This window comes from Phalacrocorax carbo, chromosome 2 (assembly GCF_963921805.1).
Source record: "Phalacrocorax carbo chromosome 2, bPhaCar2.1, whole genome shotgun sequence".
NCBI lineage: Eukaryota > Metazoa > Chordata > Aves > Suliformes > Phalacrocoracidae > Phalacrocorax > Phalacrocorax carbo.
This window is the reverse complement of record NC_087514.1, coordinates 81,664,845-81,688,236: the sequence shown is the minus strand read 5'-3', so window position 1 is coordinate 81,688,236 and position 23,392 is coordinate 81,664,845. Positions and strand designations below refer to the sequence as shown.

The 23,392-nt window shown below is 37.9% G+C and overlaps 1 protein-coding gene across 1 annotated transcript in view; it reads left to right on the top strand.

Moving 5' to 3' along the window:
- The window catches only part of DNAH5 (dynein axonemal heavy chain 5), a 158,219-nt gene that overhangs the window by 38,212 nt on the left and 96,615 nt on the right, over positions 1 to 23,392 (top strand). The window contains exons 7-17 of the mRNA XM_064443395.1: positions 2,092 to 2,268; positions 3,096 to 3,209; positions 4,853 to 4,960; positions 5,651 to 5,773; positions 7,373 to 7,588; positions 10,317 to 10,424; positions 11,153 to 11,238; positions 11,994 to 12,315; positions 16,915 to 17,121; positions 18,809 to 18,980; positions 20,240 to 20,385. Of these exons, the coding sequence (XP_064299465.1) occupies positions 2,092 to 2,268; positions 3,096 to 3,209; positions 4,853 to 4,960; positions 5,651 to 5,773; positions 7,373 to 7,588; positions 10,317 to 10,424; positions 11,153 to 11,238; positions 11,994 to 12,315; positions 16,915 to 17,121; positions 18,809 to 18,980; positions 20,240 to 20,385 (1,779 nt within the window). The remainder of the gene's footprint in view (positions 1 to 2,091; positions 2,269 to 3,095; positions 3,210 to 4,852; positions 4,961 to 5,650; positions 5,774 to 7,372; positions 7,589 to 10,316; positions 10,425 to 11,152; positions 11,239 to 11,993; positions 12,316 to 16,914; positions 17,122 to 18,808; positions 18,981 to 20,239; positions 20,386 to 23,392) is intronic.

The following is a 23,392-nucleotide window of genomic DNA, read 5'->3' as shown; positions in this document are numbered from 1 at the left end:
CAGACATTAAGGAAGAGGACAGAATGAATAACTTTTAAACTTGGAAGATGAAACTTAGTTGCTATCTTATTCTCTGTTCTGCCAGTAGAATTTACTGCTAAGATTTTTTTCAGAGAAATATGTTTATTTGCAAATTAAAAAAGCAGCTCCATGAAAGAAGCTTCTTTATTACAGCCTATAGCTCCTACAAGGAAGAAAGAAAATTAAAAAAAGAAAACTCTTTAATTTATAAACATGTGAGCTGAAACTGGTGGGGAGAATGTATTGCAATTAGCCGCACTTCTTCCAAAAGATGTACTCTGTTGTCTTTTGCTATTCATCTACTGCCAAATACTCATTAAAGCATTTGCTATGATTGATTTAGCAAAGCAAGAAAGATCTTTATTCTGATGAACCCAGATGCCATGGAGAGATTTTAAGTTGTGCATTATTTTTTGGTGAAAGAGGGATGGTTTAGTGTAGTTTTATTTTTGGAATTGCATTATGGGTTTATGAGTTTTAATTCCAAACTTCAGAATTTTAGATTTGCTCAGAAACTGGAGGAAGAAGGGAGCCATGTTTTGAGTTGACATTAAATGTTTCTTGTTCTTTATTGTATGAAGGATTGGAAGCATAATTTTTGACAGGACAGGAGTTTTCATAGCTATCCTTTGCTTTTTCAGAAAGAAAAGACTTAACAAATGGCAAGGTTCATGAGTGCACTTTATTACCCCTTACAGCAATGAGGGGTATGAGCAAGCAGAGGCATATCTATAGTTAAGCTTATAATAATTTACATAATAATTCTGTCCCAACATCACCTGGTTCTCCAAGGGACTTGAGTTTGTATTGCCTCTTATGAACATGGCTTCATCCTTTATAAACAAATCAGCACAAAACCTACTGTTGCTGGTTTGAATTGAAGGTCCTTTTAAACCAATGACATCTCTCTGACAACAGGCAGAAGTGGGTGCTGGGGTATAGTATCAAAGCAGAGTAAGCAGAAAGCAGTACTTCCCATCAGTATTCTCCCAGCATCTAACAATTTACAAGTCAGAGATTTTGTAAGCCATTTTTTTTAAATTCAGTAACTTTCTGTGGTTTTCTTTTCCGTGTAAACTTGTCCAGCCCCCCCTTCAGCTTGTCCAGAAAATGTAAGGATGTGGACAGGAATTATTTCAGTCCACGTTACCCAGCTCGGAGAGAAAAGCTGAACCCACTGAGCTGATGAAAGATAAGGAAGCCTTCTAAGAAGTTTAAAGTGCACCTGAATCTATCTTAATTCTTTAGATCTTGAGTGATGTATTTCAAAAAAATAAAATGAGCTGTTTTACCGTTTTGAAGTTGTTTGTTTTTTACAACTCATTATATTCATGATGCAAGTGTTCAGAGTTATTATAGAACTGCAATGCATTCTTCTATTTGTTGTGACTGAAGTGTTGTCAAATATTGTGTAGAATAAGTCACAGCTAGTAAAAATTTTCAGTGAATATTGTACTTATCAAAGAAAAATGTTGTGAAGCAAACTAAAGCAATCTTCAGAATATTCTGAAGTAGCTGGCTGCTGGTAGTTGAATTACCCACTGGAGAAGGATCACAGTAAATATGCTCCTTCCAGTTCTTTCCTCGGCACTTACTGTGAGCTCCTTCTGTCCATATTGCATTAGGGAAAGTATTCTGTCTATGCTTATAAGCATGGTTACTAAGGTGAGCATCAATACCTCTTGTAACAAACTGTCAGAAAAGATTCACCTTTGCCAAGAATTCAAAGTAGAAAACAGTGATTCCCAGTGGATTTAATGAAAGCAAAAGGAACACAGTAATTCAGTGAACATTATTCTCAGTGGTCAGAATTGTACTTTGAAACATGCTTTGCAGGTTATTTGCAGAAAATATAATTGTCTGTAACAGTGCTCCTGAGATACTATTCCCTCTTTAACTCAGAACTAAAAAGGCCAAGCAAAATTAAGGTGTCTTATATGTGGTGGTGGCTGAGTTAGGTAATTTATCACAGGAGGTTAATACTAGCAGTTAAAATATTAATTAATCCATGCTATCCGTGCAGGTAAAAAAATATAAGCATCACTCACTAATATTACTATATGATAAAAGGTTCTTGCAGAAAATGACCAGTTGAGAAAGGAAGCTGATGACCTTGGACCACGAGCAGAGCTTGATTACTGGAAAAAGAGATTGTCAAGATTCAGCTACCTTACGGACCAACTGAAGAGCCCAGATGTGAAGGCAGTGCTTGGAGTACTCACTGCTGCTAAATCGAAACTGCTGAAGGTTTCTGTTTTGAATTATGACAGACACAAATACTAGAAATGCTCCGTATACTCTAGTTCATTTTGATGGTGTATATAACAATGCTGGTGGGGAAAATATTGAAGCATCTTTGACTTCTGCTTTCTTTGCCCTTCCTTACCCCTCACCTTGAGTAGATAAAGTTTAAATCTAATTTAATTTATTGGAAAAGACCAGGAATCCCCTTTGTCAAAAGGCTGATAAGTTCTGTATGCACATGGAGCAACAGAAATAAGTACTTGCAAATCTTTGAAAAGTTGATTATTAAATCAGAAAATTGAATTAGTGAACTGGGTATTTAATGAAAAGAAAGTTAAAACCCACCATTTTTAAAACCTCTTTCTCATGTTGTTACAATGTCTGTAAAAACTGGTTGTGTGGGGTCATAACTTCTCACATTGACCTAACAAAGTTAAGGACCCATTGCAAACACAAAAGTAAATGAACAAAACAAAAAATCTTGGCTCATCAAAATGAGGGATGTGAAACAAATACATGGTTATCTATTCATCAGTCCATAAAGCAAAAATCGTTAAGAGATGATGTCTATATATTTTTAGAGCAGCTTGGCTTGGCACTACTGTTGACATAACTTGTTGAGCTGAGTGGCCTAAACTAACTGAACGTTCACAGTCAAGTTATTGAAGCAAAACAAGGACCTGTTCCTCATCTTGGGTAAACAAGCGTAACTCTGAAGTAACCGATACGTACTTTCAAATGTCTTTAAAGGTTAACGACAAAACAGTGATCGCAAAACAGTTTTTCTGAAATGTGTGATTTTTTTTTTGTTTTCAACTTTCTATTCTTAGAACTGGCAAGCTTTGGATATTCGCATCACAGATGCAGCAAATGAAGCTAAAGATAATGTGAAGTATCTGTATTCACTGGAAAAATGTTGTGACCCATTATACAATAGCGATCCTGTAAGCAGAACTCTTGCATTCATAGCATAAATCTCTTGAGACAATTAAAATGAATGTATTTTGTAGGATCAGTTTGGAAATGACATAGTGTTTTAGGTATGCATCTTCAGTTGGAGACTTTGTTCAGTTATGCTAAAAGTGGCCCAGTGGGAATTTCAGGCTACAAAAAAGTATTTGTTATTTGCTTGCTGTGGTATCTATGGAGCTTTCAGTCTGATGGTGAAACTGGATTCTGTACTATGGGAGGAATTGAAATCCTTATGACTTTAAAAAAAAAAATGCTGAACGTGAACCTGGTGCTGTGCTGAAGGCAAAGGCTGGGCTTTTGCATTGGTGGCCAGGTCATGCTTAGCCTAATACTTATAAGGCAATTTTCAGGCTCTGGGGTTAGGAAAACATAAATATGGTTATGTAAATATTAGGGTGTAAATATAAATCATCTTCTCATACCATAGCAACAGGATGATGCAAGCATAACAAGTGGTAAACAAAACCAGCCAACTTACAGTATTGGGTAGGAGGAAGGAGTCTCACTGTCCCATTATCTGCTGAAGTAGGGGGCAAACAGTTGCTTTTATTAAAACTGGTTTCGCAACAGACTGTATGTGTCTTGATAGTCAGAGAAATACGACAAGTAGCCATGAAGACTCAAAGCTTTGACCATCCTAGCTACCTCTCTCTCTCCTCATGCTTTGCCCAAAGGGGAATTGCTTCGAAACAGTGCTTGGGGCAACAATGGTATGGCTCTGTTTGTTTCCATTTATTGAACAGTGTTAGAACGGTGTGTTCTTTAAGTGTTTCCCAGTCTAGTATTTGCATCTCTTTGATGAAAGGTTAGTATGATACCCAGGGTATACAAAACAGAGTTGAGGTGAATATGCTTGCTATTGGCACTGTGCAGGGACCGTGGATCTGTTTTGTGCTCCCCCTGCTGGCTTTTCCCAAGGAGGAAGTGGTGTCCACCTTCAGAGGTGTTTAGTTTTGGGAGGGTATAGCACTTGGGGTGGAAGCCTTCAAGGCATGGAGTGGAAACCTTTCCTTTACTGATATTTACCTGTAAAATGTTGAGAACCAGTTTGTCAATAGACTAAAACTGTCATTGCTTTGGAAATTCATATGTGAGGAGGAGCTGCCTGGAAAAGTCTTTCGATCTGACCCATTCATGGGCTGAAGGCAGGACGGCTGGACTTCCAAAATGACACTTCTCAAAGTATTTAGCAAAAGTTATTCATCATTCCTTTATTCAAATGAGTACCATGAGGCTTAATGCAATTTTTGGGGCTCTCTTTATATGCAAGCTTACATCAGGTTTAGTGGAAGAGTGTGCAAACATACTTTTTGTGAAAATAAGAGGTACTTTTGAAGAGGCCTTTGTCTCTGTCAAATTTTACTTGCTGACCAGAATTCCTCCAGCCAAGACTCTAGTGAAAATTCTTCTCCAATATTCCCCAATATTGAATTGAACTGTATAGCTTGGAGGGTGAAGTAGGACAGGCAGCTCTGCAGGAGAGGCCCAAGGAAACAGAGACAGAAACGTTAAGGTGACCATGTTCATAAGGATCCTGTGTTCTCTGATTAGGTGTCGACCTCATGTATGGTAGCAGAAGTACTGAGCAGAGTTCGGACTGTGAGTTTCTTTCCAGGTGGCCATGGTGGATGCTATTCCAGGTCTCATAAATGCAATTAAAATGATTCAGAGTATCTCTCAGTATTACAACACTTCTGAAAAGATATCCTCGCTGTTTGTGAAGGTCAGTACTACAGCGTGAAAGGAAATTTTCACAGATTTTTTTTGTGTGTTTTTGCTTGAGTGAGAGAGAGAAAACACAAAGGGACGAAGCAACTGAAGAGGCAGCATTTTGGTCAATGCTGCTTTTAAAACATACAGAGAATTGGAAACAGTAAGAAAACTACTTCAAAGTTAGAACTTCTTTTACTGTCTAATTTGGAATTGTAAGAACTCTTTCAGACATGGTGACATGCATAGATCAGGAACTTTTTGATAAAATGAGGTTTGCCTGTGGTGAACTGTTTCTTGTAGAACTTACAAACTAAATCTTCTTATGATTACACAGAAGAAGAAAATGGAGTTGGGAGGACAACCTGTTCTTTAATGATCTTAGTCTCATAGGCCGTTGATTTTACCTTTGCTTTCAGAAGTGCCAAAGTCTTATGACTTTGCAGTCCTCAATGCCATTTCAAGGTTTGTACAAGGTGTGTACGTTTAGGATGAGCGGAGTTACTCAACACCATTTTGGTGGTGTAATGGTCTGGAGGCTGGATACTGCCAGGAAGACAGTCTGTCTATGTGCCTGGTGTTTAGATTTGGTATTTTGCAGGCTTTAGGCTGGTGGAGTTAGAGGTATGGGATGAAACTGAAAGAAGGGCAAGATATGCTTTGTCTTGAAATGTTTTTTTCACAAGGTTAAAACTACTTTTAGGTGACCAATCAGATGATCACAGCATGTAAATCTTACATTACAAACAACAATACAGCCACCATCTGGAATCAACCTCAGGAGAGAGTTATGGAAAAGCTACAAGCAGCCATTAGACTTAAACAGGTAGGTGGGAAGAGCATGTGGAAACAGAATGTAAGGTGAGATTTAGGAGGGCATGATTAGGAAAACTTTGTTTGATAGGAAGAAGCAATGTTATACTGAAAATGAAGCAACTGAAAAATACCCTTTGGAACTGGAGTGTTTGTATTAGAGCTAACGGGTATTCAGTCCACAGTCTCATCTTCTGGAAACAGGATTTTGATGCTTAGCCTAAATGAACTATGTTTCTGAAATGAGAATTACTTGGATTTTCATGCCTAACTTTCTCTAGAAATTTTCTTCTCATGTGATGAGGAGGGATGTGTGATAGAAATGAAAACAGAAGTTGTTACTGAGCTGAATATATTCTAAAGATATCTGGACAACCTGTACTTCTAGGAAGGATAATTTCATGGACTGAGAAAAATTCAGCTATTCAGATTGCATAGACTTGTTGGGAAGATAGCCTTTATAACCTCTTTCACTGCTTGACTGTCCTTAGGGTGAGAGATTTTCTCCTTACGTACAGGTAGAACATCTGTTTCAATTTATGCCCATTGCCTCTTGGCTTCTGTCCATGTGTTACTGTGAAGAGCCTAGCTCTCTCTTCTTGACAACCTCCTTGATATCAGAAGGTTCATATTACGTTTTCTCTTATTACTTTTTGATTTCTTAATATTATGTGCTTGGAAGACTGGAACTTTATCCTGAAGCAACAAATCTTGCATAGTTCTAGCACAAATTAGTGTAAATTTATATGATGTCTTACCATCAGCAATGAGCAGTAAATTTGTATTTTTCTATAAAGATATAGCAAATTATTCCATTGCTGCATTAAAATATCTTGAAGGATTAGGTTTTTATTGGAGTTGTATTAGTTCCAAAAACTTTCAGAAAATCAATAGATTAGATTAAAACATACGCATTTAAATCACTAACAATTTAAGAAACTCTGGGCACTTTGTATTAATATCTCCAAGTGGGTTTATTCATACATGTATGTGTTAAAAACCAATGATCATCATATTTTAGAGGGAACTACTCTTGAAAGAAACATTTCAGGCAAATCTGTTGACTATGTAATCTGGCATTGGGAAAAACTTAATTTTAACATGTTTGGAGTAACGTTTGTGCCCAGTTAAGAAAGCAGAATGGAAACTGGAAGCTGCTGTGGAGCAGCATTCTAACTTCAGAAGGGTTTTTGTTCTGGAAAGTGATTTTTGGAAAATTCGAAACATTATTACTCAATAAAACTGCCCAGCACTCAGTTATTACTTTCAGTCTCTGAAAACTGAAGTCTGGGTTGTCATCTTGGATATTCAGTAAACACTTCAAGCCCTGCTGTAAAACGGAGGGAACAGAATTTCACGCTAGCGAAGGATAGAATGTACAAATACATATATGTGCAGTTGATTAATTTGATGAAATGTGTGATCCTCTAATGGTATTGTTGGGTTAGTTTTCAGAGACAAATTCTGTTACTGTAGAGTGTTCATGACTGTGAATGAAACTTCTACTTGTTATCAAGTTAGGATAGTATCTGCATAAATTTTGTTCTAACTGATGACAGTGCCTTTTATTATATGCTTGACAGTTTTCTCTTAAATTCTTCTTTGTTTTTAGGAGTATCAAAATTGCTTTCACAAGATAAAAGAGAAATTGGAACAAAATCCAGCTGAAAGGCAGTTTGATTTTAGTGAGATATATATCTTTGGAAAATTTGAAACCTTTCATCGACGTCTGGTAAAAATAATAGATGTTTTCAATACTATGAAAACCTACTCAGTTCTACAGGAGTCTAAGATAGAGGGATTGGAAGGAATGATCACAAAATACGAGGTACACAGTAAATTTTGGATATCCTGTCAGTCTGACATGAACTTAATAATAAACAGTAAATAATTATGAAAATTAGAAAAGTATGAAGAGAAAAATTAACTGTCTAGGTTGTGCTAAAATTACTGGGTAATAGTTAATGATCTAAATATGTGATTGCTGGGGAAGTGAGCAGACAAGATGAAAAAAGGCAGGTGGGTATGTGAAAGAGGTATGTTAAAAGCAAAGTGGACTTTAAAAGCAACAAAATAGGGGGACGTTGTAACAGGAGTAATTGGAGCCATGGTTTTGTGTTATTATCAGGCGAAAAAGTGAGAAGTGCAACTTTTCTGTCTTTACAAATGTTTTCCTACCTATGACAGTGTACTGTGACTGAAATTGCAGACTGTTTTAATCTCTTGCCCATTATTCTAGGGGTACCTGATCAATGCCCACCACTGAGGCTGGCTCCATTGCCTTTGGTGGTCAGTGCTGCAGTCAGATTTTCCTTGCAGCTCGGGGTGAAACAAGCCCCAGTTCCACTTCTGTGCTGCATAAATACCAACTGATATAACTCTGATTTGTTGAGATCAGTAATTTTTGAAAAAGAAAAAAAAACCTTGGACTCTCAGATCTACTTTGTTTCATTAAGGAAATGGTGAGCTTCACTCCAGCAAAACAGATTATTAGGTTTACTTAAAATCTGTGGTCTAGATCTAGAGTACTATCATCAGCTTTCTGTTTTATGAGGGAAGAAAGAGTTAATTCACCAATGGCTATCTTTAGGGTGAGGGAAGAAGAGAAATGACTTAGCTGGTTTGCTCTGGAAAGTTCAAGTTTAGGCTTTTTCTTTTGTAACAGCAAAATCCCTTTGGTTGCCAGTATTACTATTCAGGTTTTTTTCCTGGCTCTTTTATTTAGTTAGGAGTGAGACTTGAGCACAAGGAGCTCTTCTAAGAATATAAATATGCTAAATGACGTTCTTTTCCTTCTTTCCGAGATTAACTTTCTTTTCTACCAAAGAGTCTTCCCTGCTTTTACTGAGCCTGAGTTAACTTATCATATCGTATATCTTTCTTAGTGCAGTATCCTAATTATGGCACTTGTAAATATTAAAATAAATCAGAATTATTCAATGTATGGAGTTTGTAGACTGCTTTTAGAGATCACATCTGTTACAGTGGCAGTACAGGCAAATGTGGCATTCTAATTTGCTTTGCCCTGTCCTTTTCCTTTTTGTTATGGCCTTGAGTAAATCACTTTGCTTTAGTTAAATAACTGTAGGGTGAAATGTGAGCATTTCATGGTCCATCCTTGTTCGATTTACTCCCTGTTGCAGTCTGGGGTTTTGATTCCTTGCCTGCATCCTTCACAGTAGGCAGTTTTCTCTTTTGTTCTTTTCTGTAGTCTTCTGAGAATAAACCTGGGCACAACTGGGAGGGTAGTTTGGTCCAAGACTATTCCACATGGGCAGGATAGGCATGGGCTGCTCTAAATTTTGCATTGAGAGCTGCTTTCTAAAGCTGTGCCTGCAGGCATCTCAGCAACTCAGGTTGCTGAGAATTTTCAGGCCATGCTATGAAGATATGATTTTGGTAGGCTGGAACACAGACATCTCATTTATTTGAAGCATTTGTATTTGAAAAGCTGCCTGTGACCATTAGCCCAGGCTGAGGTGCAGTCTGTAAACTCTGTACAGATATAGGGCATTATAAATTGCAGCACTCAAGTCCTAAAGTAAGAGCTTTGTGTAAGACCTAGTTACTGTGAAGTCAATTTCATTTGAATGGGAAAAGAAGAAATTATTCATGCTTAGGTAGAAAATACTACATGGAAGGTTCTGGACGGTATGCGTAAAGGGCAGAAAGTGATTGTACTTTTTTAACAGTAACAAACTTGAGGTACTGAAGTATTTGACGTGGACCATAGCTATAGTTATGTGACTTGAAAGAATTTTACGATAGGAAGTTATTAAATTGCAGTTCTTTGTGCTTTACCACTTAATTGCTATCCAGGATTTGCTTGGTTTTAGAGGAAAAGATAGGATTTTTATTTACAGCAAAGCAATAAAACTGAAGTTCAGTTAAATTACAACAAAATAGTGGAAGTCTGCTGTGCTGAAAGTATGTTGAGCTTCATAACTGTACTGTGGTAAACTACTAGGATGTTGAACAGTGGATCATCATTAGAAATTATTTAACTGTGTGTGCAGCTCAAGGGAGATGCTGATTAAGATGTACTTTCATTTTAGTGGACAGCAGCTGCGTAAGAGAAGCCAGGAATAATAAATCCTGGGCTGGTGATATGCTGCACCTTTGTGTGACTTTTGAATAGTCTGTTTTTCTATGGAATCAGTTAGTTTAAAAACATGGAAAATAATAATGTGAAAATATTTTTCTATGTTGAACTTTGTTAACTTTCAAATAGAAATAATGAACCTCTGCATGAGAGAATATTTAATAGGTAACAAATGTCTTTGATTAAAAGCAAGAGTGCATTTTCTGTCAGTTCTTGTTGACTTAAACCAGAAGTAAATAATATAAATGAAAATCTTATGGCTGATATACCAACTTGTTTCCTGCAAATATGTCATTTAAGTAGTTTCCTTTTATTGCTCAGCAAATACTGCTAACTATATAGTAAAGGTAAAATGTGAATGTGCACAGCTTGTTGTGCTAAATATTTTGGTGTGGTAAGTCTTTTTCATAAGACAATTTTTTGGTGATGATTTTCTCTTCCTGTGAAACTTTAGAGCATTGTTGACATCATGAAGAAAAGGCATTATAATTTCTTGGATCAACGGAAGACTGATTTTGACCAAGACTATGAAGAGTTTTGCAAAGAGATAAATGATCTTCATGTAGGTTTTATGATTGAAACAAGAATTTAATTTACTGGTGAATCCTCATGAAAACAAAAATACCTCTGAGTTACCACCAAACAAATGATGCAAATCTCAAAGTTTGTGTTCCAAAATTGAAAAATTATCTTAATGTATCTCTACTTTAAAGCTTGCATTTACTATGTAATTTTCAGACTGGTTTCATGGAGTAGGCCAGAAAGGGCCTTGAGGACCTCCAACAAAAGTATTTTTCGTTACTGTACTTGATCTATAAGTTATGCTAGCAAGTATAACGCAGAAATGGATGATTTAATTGGGTCATTGGGAGCATAGCACAAATAAATCAGAGAATTAATTTTCCCATAGTTCTGAAATCACAGGTTGGTGGAAGGAAAGGGCATCTGTAGAAGAAAAAAAAAAAACCTTGGCTTGCCTTGGCTGCCAAAGAGGTAACCAACATTGTTTGAAGGCTTTCAGCCTGGTGGATCATTTGAGGATTCAAAAACTTTTTTTGGTTGCACAGCTACAGGGTAACTTGGAAAGAAAACTCCTTGGAAATTGGTTATATTTTGTTTAATTCTTGAGGGAAGGAAGAAAGGGAAAGTCGATAGTTACTGAGGTTAATTTCACATACACAAATCATTTTCTAGTATAGTGAATGATAAATCCTGTCAAATAATACCTGATATATTTGAAACGTGTGCCTTACGTAGTTCTCTGCTGTAGAGTTATTTGCTCTCCTTCAGGATCAATTAAGGATTTTCATGGACATCACCTTGGAAAATATTGTGAGCACTGAAAGAGCACTGAGCATGTTGAAGAAATTTGAAAGGTACTACGTCCTATCTAGATTGCTAGAATTCTGCCAGGGAGTGGAAATAACACTTTGAGGATGGTGGGAAGCAGGGCAGCCGAGCAGGAGGTGTCTCCTTAAATACAAATGAAAAACAACTCAACCTCCTCTCGCTCAAGTGTTCAGCTCCATTAAGGGTTGTCTTCTCAGCAGTGTGGATGAATAAAAAACATATTTTTTGTATCAGATAATGCAAAATATAAGTGGACTTTGAACTTCATCTTTCAAAATTAGCATAAGTACAGGAATACTTTATGGCTGTTACAATATTTGCCTTAGCTTTGTCCTTGAACAATGACATTAGTTTGTTACCACAGTGCACTTAGGGGAGAGTAAAGTGCTTGTATTAGGAAACAGGGAAATTTGTCTTGATAAATTCACATTGTTGCAAAGGAGCCTTGGTCTTTATTGCATCAGTTTTCTTATAATATTCTGTTTGATGGAGTAGACTGCTGGTGGTGGATTGGTTACGGTTTGCTGCACATAATTTTAGCTCAGTGTTTGAAAACAGTGACAAAACAGAAAATGTGTAGGCTTACTTGGAAACTTATCGTCTGGTCTAAATCTTGGTTACTTGAAATCAGGTTGTGACAGCATTTGTTCAAGCTTTAGTGAAAACTCTGCTGCTAAAGTAGTTACTTTCTAAAGAATGCAAGGGAATCTGGAAAGATTATATTTCCCAATGATGCATCAGAAGAAGGAATTTTAAAAATTATTATTATTTTTCTAAACAGATTACAAATCCCAAATCTTGGCATTGATGAAAAGTATCAGAAAATACTTCAAAACTATGGTCATGACATAGAAACAGTCTGTAAGATCTACACTAGGCAGAAGCAGGACCCTCCACTGGCTCGTAATCTGCCTCCAATAGCTGGTAAGATCTTGTGGGCACGCCACCTATTCCATAGGATCTGGGAGCCCATGGAGTGTTTCCAGCAGCACCCGGCTGTTCTGCAAACACCAGATGGCAAGCGCATAATCCACAACTACAACAAAGTAGCAAAAGTTCTTACGGAGTTTGAGGTGATCTACCACAGGGGATGGCTTCAGCAGGTAATACAGCTGATTTTGATTAGAATATTTCTTTAACAAAATGTGGTGAATTTTTGTTGTCGGTAGACTAACAACATCTAGCTTTACAGGCCAGATTGGATTCCTGTTGTTTCAGTTCTCAGTGAAACACTGGGTTACAGCAGTGCAAAGGAATCTCTGGTTAATAGCAGTAGTCAGGTATGCTAAGCTGCAGACTTAGGATGCCTTTTAAGTGAGGCATGAGTAAAAAAAGGTACTTTATAAGAAAGTGTTTCTATTAATAAACAGTGCCTTTACTGCCTATAGCTGAGTTTAGGAGCAATTGAAAGACCTTCATTATAACTAAGAAGCTATAATGAGAAATATGTATTATGGAAATGTATAATGGAGATTCAGTGGTAGCCTTACGTGCCCCTCTCTCTGCCATATGCTACGGACTCTGGTGCAAGAAGATAATGTGTGGGGAGGGGTGTTTTGTCAACTGGTTAGCTTGAGGTAAAAGCAGACACAGAGGTTTGCTCTGGTCTGGACAGTATGGATTTGATCTTTGAGTGACGGTCCATGGGTACACTCTGAGTGAGTGTACCTATAAAAAGCATCCAGTCTCAACAGATAGAGCATCCTGTAGAATTAATAGCATACTCAGTGCACAAGTGTGTCTTGCCTTGAGCCTGTTGTGGGTTAACCCTGGTAGGCAACTCAGCACCACACAGTCACTTGATCATTTCTCCCTGCCCACCCTCAGCAGGATAGGGAAGTGGAAAGAAAAAGTAAAAGCAAGAAAACCTGTGAGTCAAGGTAAAAAGTTGTTTAGTAAGTGAAGGAGAAGTGGAGGAAGAGAGAAAGAAAACAAACTAACCATTGCAAAGGCATTCACTCACCATCTCTCATGGGTAGACCAATGTCCAGCCAGTTCCAGAGTAAAAGATGGCTAACCCCCTCAACCCCTACTTCTCCCTTTTTATTGATGAGCATGGTGTTATATGGCATGGAATATCCCTTTGGTTATTTCAGGACATCTGCCTGTTTTTGTCCCCTCCCAACCTTTTGTGCACCCACCCCAATCTATTCACTGCAGTGGGTAGAGTGAGAAACAGAGAAAGCCTTGATGTTGTGTGAGTACTGTTCAGCAATAGCTAAAACATTAGTGTGTTATCAGCATTGTCTTGATCACAAATCTAAAACACAGTACCATAGAAGCTGCTATGAAGAAAATTAACTCCATCCCAGCCAGACCCAATACAGAGCCGTTTCATTTCCTATTGACCATTTGTTACAGAACACTTTGTAGTCTGAATATTCTTCAGAAAACATGGTTTACCTTAAGTTCTAAATCTCATTTGACTGATTTTGTACCTAGAACCTCTGACTACCTTTATATTATCAGATGGGTTCTTCAGGGACTACTTTATAGCCTTGAAATCTCTGCGAGTTTCTACTATTCTATTAGCATCATATTTTCCACCTCCAGTTTCTTTGTTGCCTTGTGAAAGAGCATGTTGTAGAAAAATTGGCCTCAGCCTCTCAAATCTCAAAAAGGAGGATCAGAACCTCCAGGTGACTGTTTTGAAGGTGATGGCACAATTAGCAATGCATCTGCCTCTTGTTCGTGGAGCTGGGACCCAACTTTTGTTCAATGTGAAAACCTCTGGTGCTGATAAACATCAGCATTCTCAAAGCTAGTCTTACACCAAGCCTGAGATGAGAGGTTCCTGCTGTCTCTTGTCCAATCTGAATATACTGAGATTTTCTGACTCTTCCTTCCTCCCTCACACTTTCATTTGCCATGAAGGTTTAAAGGAACATCAGATTTGAATGTCTGATACTGTAAGTTGGAGTATTTTTGTCAATTTGGTATACTAAACCGTAATTGTCTACACTATTAGAAGTTGTATAATATGTTGTATTCAGACTGCCTTGGCTCTGGCGCTGGGTTTATGTTACTGATGATTAAGCTGGTGTTGACTGCCAGTTGGGAATCAAGGAACCTGACCAGTATTACCTCAACTGTTCTTTAATTATAGATTATGTTTCAGGTACTATTATGTTTCTAAGTTTGGCACTATTGACCTCTGTATAATTGGTCCTCCTTCCAGGCATTGATGAAAATTACCATTGTTGTACTTAGACATGTCTTTTCTGGTAACTTGAGAAACCCATCTTTGATTTTATGTGCTTTTCACAGAGAGCTATTATGCTATGTGTATCCCTCATGTTTTATGGAAGAGGAATTGTGATACTTCAGGGAGCCTTTGGCATTTGTTTTGTGTTTCTGTCTTGGACTCAGTTTTTCTTTTGATGCCAGTAATCTGCGGGATAGCTGCATGGTTCCAAATATACTGACTGTAGCTTTCACTGAATTGTACCTGCTGCCGATATCATGTCCTTGCCTGGACACTTCTAAGAGAATTCCCTGTCCCAGCTGTGAAGTCTAAGGAGGATATATGCTTCTTGTGGGGCTATGTCTGTCTCCTTTGGCTAGACCATCTAATGATCAGGTTTTGCAGCATGTACCGTGCCTCGATGGAGCAGTCAAGGGCATTCTCCTTTCATCTTTCACAAAATGAGCGTTACATTCAAAGCATCTCCCCTGAACTGGTGCCTTTCTCAGTGAGGGGCTGGTGATCTGTGATCTGATTCTGATCTGTGCTAAAAATAAGCATCTGGTTTCTCCTGTAGCAAAGTCAAATCCCCCTTGGCAGCCTTATAAACTTGCTGAGCCTGCTCCAACCTTATACTTACTAGGTGGGAACAGAAGGAGGTGGATTTGAACATAATTTCAAGTTTTGGAAATGAGCACACATGCATTCAAAATACATGGAAAGTACATCCACTTTAACATCAATGCACTTGTCTACCAGATATGGCAAAAAATGTGACTACTGTTCAGTAGTCTCTCCTGTCTTCTTGAGGCAACAAGAGCGCAGGCTGATGTGGACATGAGTGTTGTGGAACACAAGGTGGAGCTCCTGCTCTACTCCGGAACAAAAGATAAAACAAGAGGGGGGGCAAGTGTCCTGTGGGGAATACAAATGCAACAGAAATAGGGCTGTAGCTCCTACTACTTTTATTCTTCTGTACAGTGGAAATAGTTAATTTTAGTGGTATATTCTGATATTTCTGAACATTTTTCCCTCTTTCGCCTGTTTAATGCTGTATGGTTACCACTTCATTTTTCCAATTTTTTTAATAGAATAAGATTTAAAGCCATTATTTTTGTGCTATAGCTAATTATGTCCAGCTTGTACATATTAAAATAATAAAATATCGAAAAGTGTGAAAGTTACTATAGTTCTATGGCAGTGTAAGATTTGCGCCTTCAATGTACCCCTTATTTGTACCAATTTCTGTTACTTTAATAATGAAAATTGCATGGAAAAAAAACATAAATGGGAGAGGAAAAGATTGATAATGGGAATAATGAGTCTCTGAAGTCCAAAGAGTAGTGCAGTAAGATTTGCTGGTGAACTTTGCAGACAAAAATTCAGCTCCTATTTAAGGCAGCTGCACTGAGTGACTTTGCTAGTGGATAGAGCATGACAACTTTACTGACAAAACTTGATTAGAGGATTTCTTGAAAAATGTTGTTTAAAATGTCATGATAATACATGATACAGCTGAAGCAAGCAGTATAGTCAACTATATTTTAGACATTGAAAGGGGGTGCAGATTTTCAGTGTGTGTTCTGTAAAAACGAAAAAAGTACACTGAAAGAAACCAATGAGTTTTGAAACTAATGCTTAAAACCAAGCTTCATCTCAATGTAATGTGGTACATGAAATTTGAGAAGTGAGTAAAGAAAAATAAAGTTATGTCAGCAAAAGGACAACTGGCAAATAAGAAAAGCAGCAAAGTTTTTCAGGTAAGAAAAATTTCCCTACCTAAGGCATGAATTCCTGGTATCAGCTGTATTTTCCATGAGTTTCTATGTGTATTATGAATGTTCTCGCTTCTAATCACATGGAGCACAAATGGTATTATACTATTCAAATACGTCAGTTAAACCAATGGTGTGATTAGGCTTCCATGTTAAGAATTAAAAAGATGTATAGTAGGAATTAACTTTAGTGTTTTTAAAAGTTTGCCCAGAGGTTGGATAAAATGGGGAATTCCACTGAGATAGGAGAGTGGTGTATCTGTTAGGTAGTGGAAAACAAGTGAAAGGAGAAGTGAGGATAAGTGTATTCAAAAGATATCTGAAGAATTTATCCAAGAATAATTTTGTTCATCAAAGGGGTTGTGAAGAGCCTTATTGCAGAATGTACAATAAGTTTTAAGGAAATGAGAGTTCAGATTTAAGAGTAAGTCAGTCTTAAGTTCAGATTTAAGAGGTAGGAAAGTCTATGGCTCTGCTTTTGATGCTGGACTGTGGAATGCAGCTGATGATATCCAAGAACTGACAGAAGAATGTCTGTCAGATAAAGAAGAGTAACTTGATTTTGAAGCATTTGAGTGCATACAGATTGTGCTAATAAAGTTTCATTGTTGATTCTTACTGTATTGATCTTAACTGTCAACAATACCTGATTTTAATATCTGCCAAAGTGATATTTATGTCCAAAACAAAAAATTCCATTGTACTGGTTGTCTGATCTGGAACAATGACTTTGTTTCCTGCAGATCGAATTAGCTAAAAGAGGGCTTCAGGCATCTCTTTTGGTAAAAGCTCCAGAAACAGGAGAATTATTTGTGAATTTTGACCCTCAAATATTAACTTTAATCAGAGAAACAGATTGCATGGCTCACATGTGTCTCGAAATCCCACCATTTGCAAGTATTATTCAACAGAAGAGAGACTGGTATAAGAAGATTGTCAACAATTTGCAGGTGGGTTTATTTTAGTTATTTTATGCATGTGTAGCGTACCTTAAGATGTCTAGGTTCTATACATATGGAAGAGAAAAAAATGACAATTAGCTATTATACATTAAGAAATATTGGCAAATCTATTTTTTATCTTTGTGACTTTCTTGAGGTACTTTTTAAAAGATTTTCTTGGCTTTGTATTTTCTGTGAAGTCACTTCAAAGATACGTGGGTTTAGGGAAGCTTGGCAGAACTTGGGAAAGAGGTGAGGATGGGGAAGCTTACATGATGCCTCGCTCTGTTGCCTGCTTTCTCAATGATAAACAATTTATCTCTCATCCAATAATGGAGTCAACACTGGACACACTTTGTTTTGAAAAGATAACTGGGAGGGAGGAACAGGTGGTATGCCTCTTAAAAATGTAGAGCCTCCAGCAAGTAGCAGCATAGTTCCTGCACTAGTGTTTTACACAGATGTCTGTGGAATAGCTTAAAAAAGAGAAGCTAAAACTTCCCTTTCTCTCATCTTTTAAATCCTTTGGATCATTTTGTCTACCTATGAACAGAAGAGCTTCTCAGTGACTCAGGATGAGGATTCAAAGATAGGTGTCCAGAAGATTACAGCTTCAAAGGGCTACTTGATTCTGAAATGAGAAAAAAAGCATTATATTAAGTAATAAAGTTATTGCAAGGATTGGTTTTTTTGCAAAAGACCAGAAACTAGATCAGTGGGTTAAAGATGCATTAGAAACCAAATACCATATTAAAGTTCTGGTAAGGCTGGTGTAATAAAACTGCTGGAAAGTTCATGTAGATGCATTTTTTTTCCCTTGGGCTTTTTATCTCCTGGAACATCCATTTAGAGATTGAAATTTGCAAACCTTTTTCTGTGTATGTTGTGGTTTAACCCTGGTAGGCAGCTAAGCATCACACAGATGCTCGCTTGTTCCCCCGGTGGGATGGGGGAGAGAACCTGAAGGTTAAAAAGGCAAAAACATGTGGGTTGAGATAGAGACAATTTAATAGGGAAAGCAAAAACTGCATGTGCAAGCAAAGCAAAATAAATAATTAATTTACTACTTCCTATTGGCAGGCTGGTGTTCAGCCATCTTGAGGAAAGCAGGGCCGTATCATGGTTACCTGGGAAGACAAACACCATAGCTCTGAATGTCCCCCTTCCTCCTTCTTCCTCCAGCTTTTATTTTTGAGCATGATGCCATAGGTATGGGATATCCCTTTGGTCATCTGGGGTCAGCTGTTCCAGCTGTGTTCCCTCCCAGCTTCTTGTGTGTCCCCAGCCTGCTCTCTGGTTGGGTAGGGTGAGGACCAGAAAAGGCCTCAATGCTGTATGAGCACTGTTCAGCAATAGCCAAAACATTGGTGTGTTATCAACACTGGGTCACAAATCTAAAACACAGCACTGTATGAGCCACTATGAAAAAAATTTACTCCGTCCCAACAAACCTAATACAATCTACGAAGATTAATTTTCATGTAAAGTAGTACTTGCATTTTTACAAAGAGCAACAGAGTGAACTTCTGCCAAAAGTAATGAAAACATTTCACAAACAATTAATTAGTGTCTCTTAAGAATTTCAGTGATGTATATGCAGAGGAATTTCTTAGTTTAAGTTACGATAAGTATGTGTATGTGAAGAGGTTCAAATCAGTGTATATAAATTAATGCTTTCATTCTCTGTTTATTTCAGATGATGCTGGCAGAGTATAAAAGAATTATGCTGAAAATACAACACCCTGTTGAACAACTGATGGCTCCTAGGTTAGCAAATGTAGATGATGCTATCCAGCCAGGTCTAATGTTACTGACCTGGACATCCTTTAATATTGAGAAATACATTAATACAGTTTTTTGCAAGCTAGGTGAGTCACTTGCCTCCTTCCATTAACTTCTGTTTGTTTGTTTCTATACAAATGCAAGCTGTTATTAATCTTACTGTCCTTTATATGATTTGCACTTAATTGACTTCTACATGAAAGAAATCAGAATTATTACCTGTCCTGTACGTCATGAAACTTCTGCTTTATAACACCACCTTCTTTTTGTCTCATGTATTTATCAAATTTTTACTAATATGGATGGGATGGCAGTTAGGATTAAACCAAACAGAGTGTACAAAAGGTCCTCTGTATTCTGAATTCAAACAACGATAGCTACTTTTTAAAGAGCTCCTAGGTTTCAGACTTTTCATAACCTTGCCTTTTGTTTCTATAATGTACAAAACAAGTTCCAAGGGAATAATATCCTGACTGAGTTGGCATTGTCACTGCTCAATAGCTTTTTATATTAAACTTTTTTTAACATCAGTTTCTTTAATGCACATGCATCTTGGGCAACGCTTTAGAAAACAGATGAGCTTGTAGTTTTTTCAAAAGATTATCACAAGATTGCAGTGAGATGCGTATTGTTCCTGAAGATACCAGGTTCCTTTTGCTTCAGCTGAATTAATACACCAAACATAGATTTTGTTTCTTGAAATGATGTAAGTTATTATACTGGGAATTTTCTTTGGTGAAATGGCAAATTAAAATGAATTTTGGATGCTAACCTGACATTACGCTCAATTTAATTTTGAATAATACAAGTAGTTTGAATCTGGGACAGGTACCTTGCAATTTCACCGTTGCAAGCCAATTGCTATTAAACTGTGAAAATTCTAGTCATTGCCTTCTGTTACCTATTATTTGGCTTCTAACTCTTTTTTGAAGGACATTTTATTTGTCAAAAGTTTCTGTTGCTAGTAGGTTCTCCAAGTGGTAACTAGTCCAAGTTATAGGAGAAGGACAAGTATTCCTGGACCTTGATTGAATTTTAATGTCTTTGTGTTTGAAATGCATATACTTTAAGCTCATCTTATATATATTTATAATATTTTGTCTATTATCTTTAGGATATGAATAGCATATGCTAGATGACCACATGTTATGCAAAAAATTGATGATGATTTCAGTGGTGAACCTTGCTATAGAAGTTGAGATGTTTGAAGTAAGCTGGTTATGGTGTAGAATTCATATAAAGCTAAATATGATACTTTGTTGAAGTAAAAATTTAAGCAGGGCTCTGCAAAGATTATTGTTGCAAACTTTTAAGCTTGTCTTGAATCTTCTGTTTGCTTCAAAAGCTGGGCTGGAGTTATTGCTTGATCGAGTGAATGACTTGGTTCAATTTCGTATTGATGCTGTCCTTCAAGAAATGAATAGAGTGCCACTCTGTAAGTTGCCAGAAGATGAACCACTGAGCTGTGAGGAATTTCTCCAAAAGACAAAGGTTATTAGATAAAATTTTCATAAAGAAGAGTTCAATGACTTTGAATTAAGATATTTTTCCTTTTTGATGAGATAAAACCAGTGCAGAATTAATGAGGCATGCATGGGAAACTGAAGAAAGAAAATCCCCGCTTGCTTGGCTGGAACCTTAAAAAGGAACAAAATACCAAATGCAAAGAGGCCTGAGCTGAGATGTTCTTTTCTGAGCTTATTAATGTCAAGCCAACTGCTGTATGCTATTCCTTTTATGCTTTGATGTCACTCAACTTAAATGTCCTCTGTGATAGTATCTTTTTTGTCATTGTTGCTTGTTAGTGCCTTTAAATGAGGGAATTGCCCATCTGATGCCTGTGAATAGCTCTGTAACAAGTGCACTTGATTGCCTGGGAGAGTAAATACTATGGAAATGATTGTGCACTGACTATCTTTGTTAATCTCAAGCTCTCCTGAGTTGGTAAAGGGATGTGCAAAATATACTCAGAAGTACCTGGCTGAGGGTATTCAGGGAAAAGCCCCTTCCTTCACCCCATCACAGTACTTGTATGTTGAAGAGGATTAACTGTGTGTAAGTTGTTAGTTAGAAAGCTGATCAAGCTAGTAATAAAATCGAATGGCAGAATTATTTTTGTGAGGCAAAAGTGAGATATTCTGGCATTTTAGGATAGAAAGTCTAACTTGTGTTTTCTCCTGAAATAAACTTTGCTTTGGAAGAGATTGCAGAAGATCATGTAGATAATCCCCATCCCTGGCCTCTTGTAGCAATAAATACTACAAATGAACGTTTTGTTTCTGTTAGTGTTAGTTAGGCCTTTCCTATTTTGTCCCTTATAACAGCTCAGCTTGTTGTTAAATACAAAGTAAAACTTAAAATATTATTTTATGGAATGAATGATATTTTGTAAGCCTCACAATCCATAGTCTTTTCTATTGATCTTGTTGCTGCTTTCCTGATAGGGCTAGTACTAAAATGTAAAGTCACTAAAGTAAAAATATGTAAGCGAGCACAAAAAGCTTCTCAGCACTGTGTGATAATTGATATTGCTTAATGTTGATCTGCAGGAAAACTTGGGCTGCTACATAGCAATTACAACACCACAACAGCCAGTCAGTTTGGTTTAGCAGAGTAAGTGGTATACTAACCCCAGCTATGGGTACAATGAAAATAGTAACAGCTTTTGTAAGCTTATTGTAGTTTTTAATTAGAAGGGACTATCAATAGGTTCTATCACCTAACAGGCATCTTGAAGTTTCTAAAGAAATTTCTGCAACAAAAATAGTTATACTGTGGAAAAAATCCAAAGCACTTAGTTTAGTAGTTGCAGTGATATTGCAAATCAGATCTGGCTTCTCTGCCAACTGGACTGAATCATTAGGAAATCATTGGGAAACTATAGGTGGCCAGTCAGTCTCACCTCTGTCCCTGGAAAGGTGATGGAGCAGCTCATCCTAGAGGTCATCTCCAGGCATGTAGAGGACAAGAATGTTATCAGAAAAAGTCAACATGGGTTCACCAAGGGAAGATCATGCTCGACCAACCTGATAGCCTTCTGTGATAGCATGACTGGCTGGGTCGACGAAAGGAGAGCAGTGGATGTTGTCTTATCCTGACTTCAGTAAGGCATTTGACACTGTCTCCCATTGCATCCTCATAGGCAAGCTAAGGAAATGTGGGTTGGATGAGTGGACAGTGAGGTGGATTGAGAACTGGCTCAACAACAGAACTCAGAGGGTATTGATCAACAGAGCAGAGTCTGGGTGGAGGCCTGTAACTAGTGGTGTTCCCCAGGGGTCTGTGCTGGGTCCAGTCCTGTTCAACATATTCATCAGTGACCTGGATGATGGGATAGAGTGTAACCTCAGCAAGGTCACTGATGATACAAAACTGGGAGGAGTGGCTGATACACCAGAAGGCTGTGCTGCCATCCAGCGAGACCTGGACAGGCTGGAGAGCTGGGCCGAGGGGAACCTGATGAAATTCAACAAGAGCAAGTGCAAGGTCCTGCACCTGGGGAGGAAAAACCCTAGGCACCAGTACAGGCTGGGGGCTGACCTGCTGGAAAGTGGCTCTGTTGAGAAGGGCCTTGAAGTGCTGGTGAACAACAAGCTGGCCATGAGCCAGCGCTGTGCCCTTGTGGCCAAGAAGGCCAACGGTATCCTGGGCTGCATTAAAAGGAGAGTGGCCAGCAGATCGAGAGAGGTTATCCTCCCCTTCTACTCTGCCCTAATGAGACCACATGTGGAGTACCGTGTCCAGTTTTGGGCCCCCCAGTTTAAGAAGGATGTGGAACTCCTTGAGCAAGTCCATCAGAGAACTACGAAGATGATCAAGGGACTGGAGCATCTCCCTTATGAGGAAAGGCTGAGAGACTTGGGTTTGTTCAGCCTGGAGAAGAGAAGACTGAGGGGGGATTTTATCAACACCTATAAATATCTAGAGGGTGGGTGTCAGGATGGTGGGACTGGACTCTTTTCAATAGTGCTCAACGACAGGACAAGGGGCAATGAGCACGAGTTGGAGCACAGGAAGTTCCACCTAAACATGAGAAAAAACGTCTTTCCTGTGAGGGTGCCAGAGCAGGGGCACAGGCTGCCCAGGGAGGCTGTGGAGTCTCCTTCCTTGGAGAAAATCAAAACCCGCCTGGACGCTTTCCTGTGCCCCCTGCTCTGGGTGTCCCTGCTCAAGCAGAGGGGTTGGACAAGATGATCTCCAGAGGTCCCTTCCAACCCCTGCCATTCTGTGATTCTGTGAAAATCAAAGATTGTGTCTTAAAATTCAGAAATGATTGAATCTTGCTAATGGCTGAATTTTTCCAATTATTTATTTTTAATTAAACAGAGGTAGCCAGGTTTGGTTAAGCTTAAAGAAATAGGAGATAACAGAAGAAAAAACATCAAAAGGCAATCTAGGTAAAAATTATACTTGGCTAAAACATACTTGATCAATTTTACTATAACTATTAAAGAAAAAAACTGTACAATAATATATTTCTGAATTTTATTAAATCTCA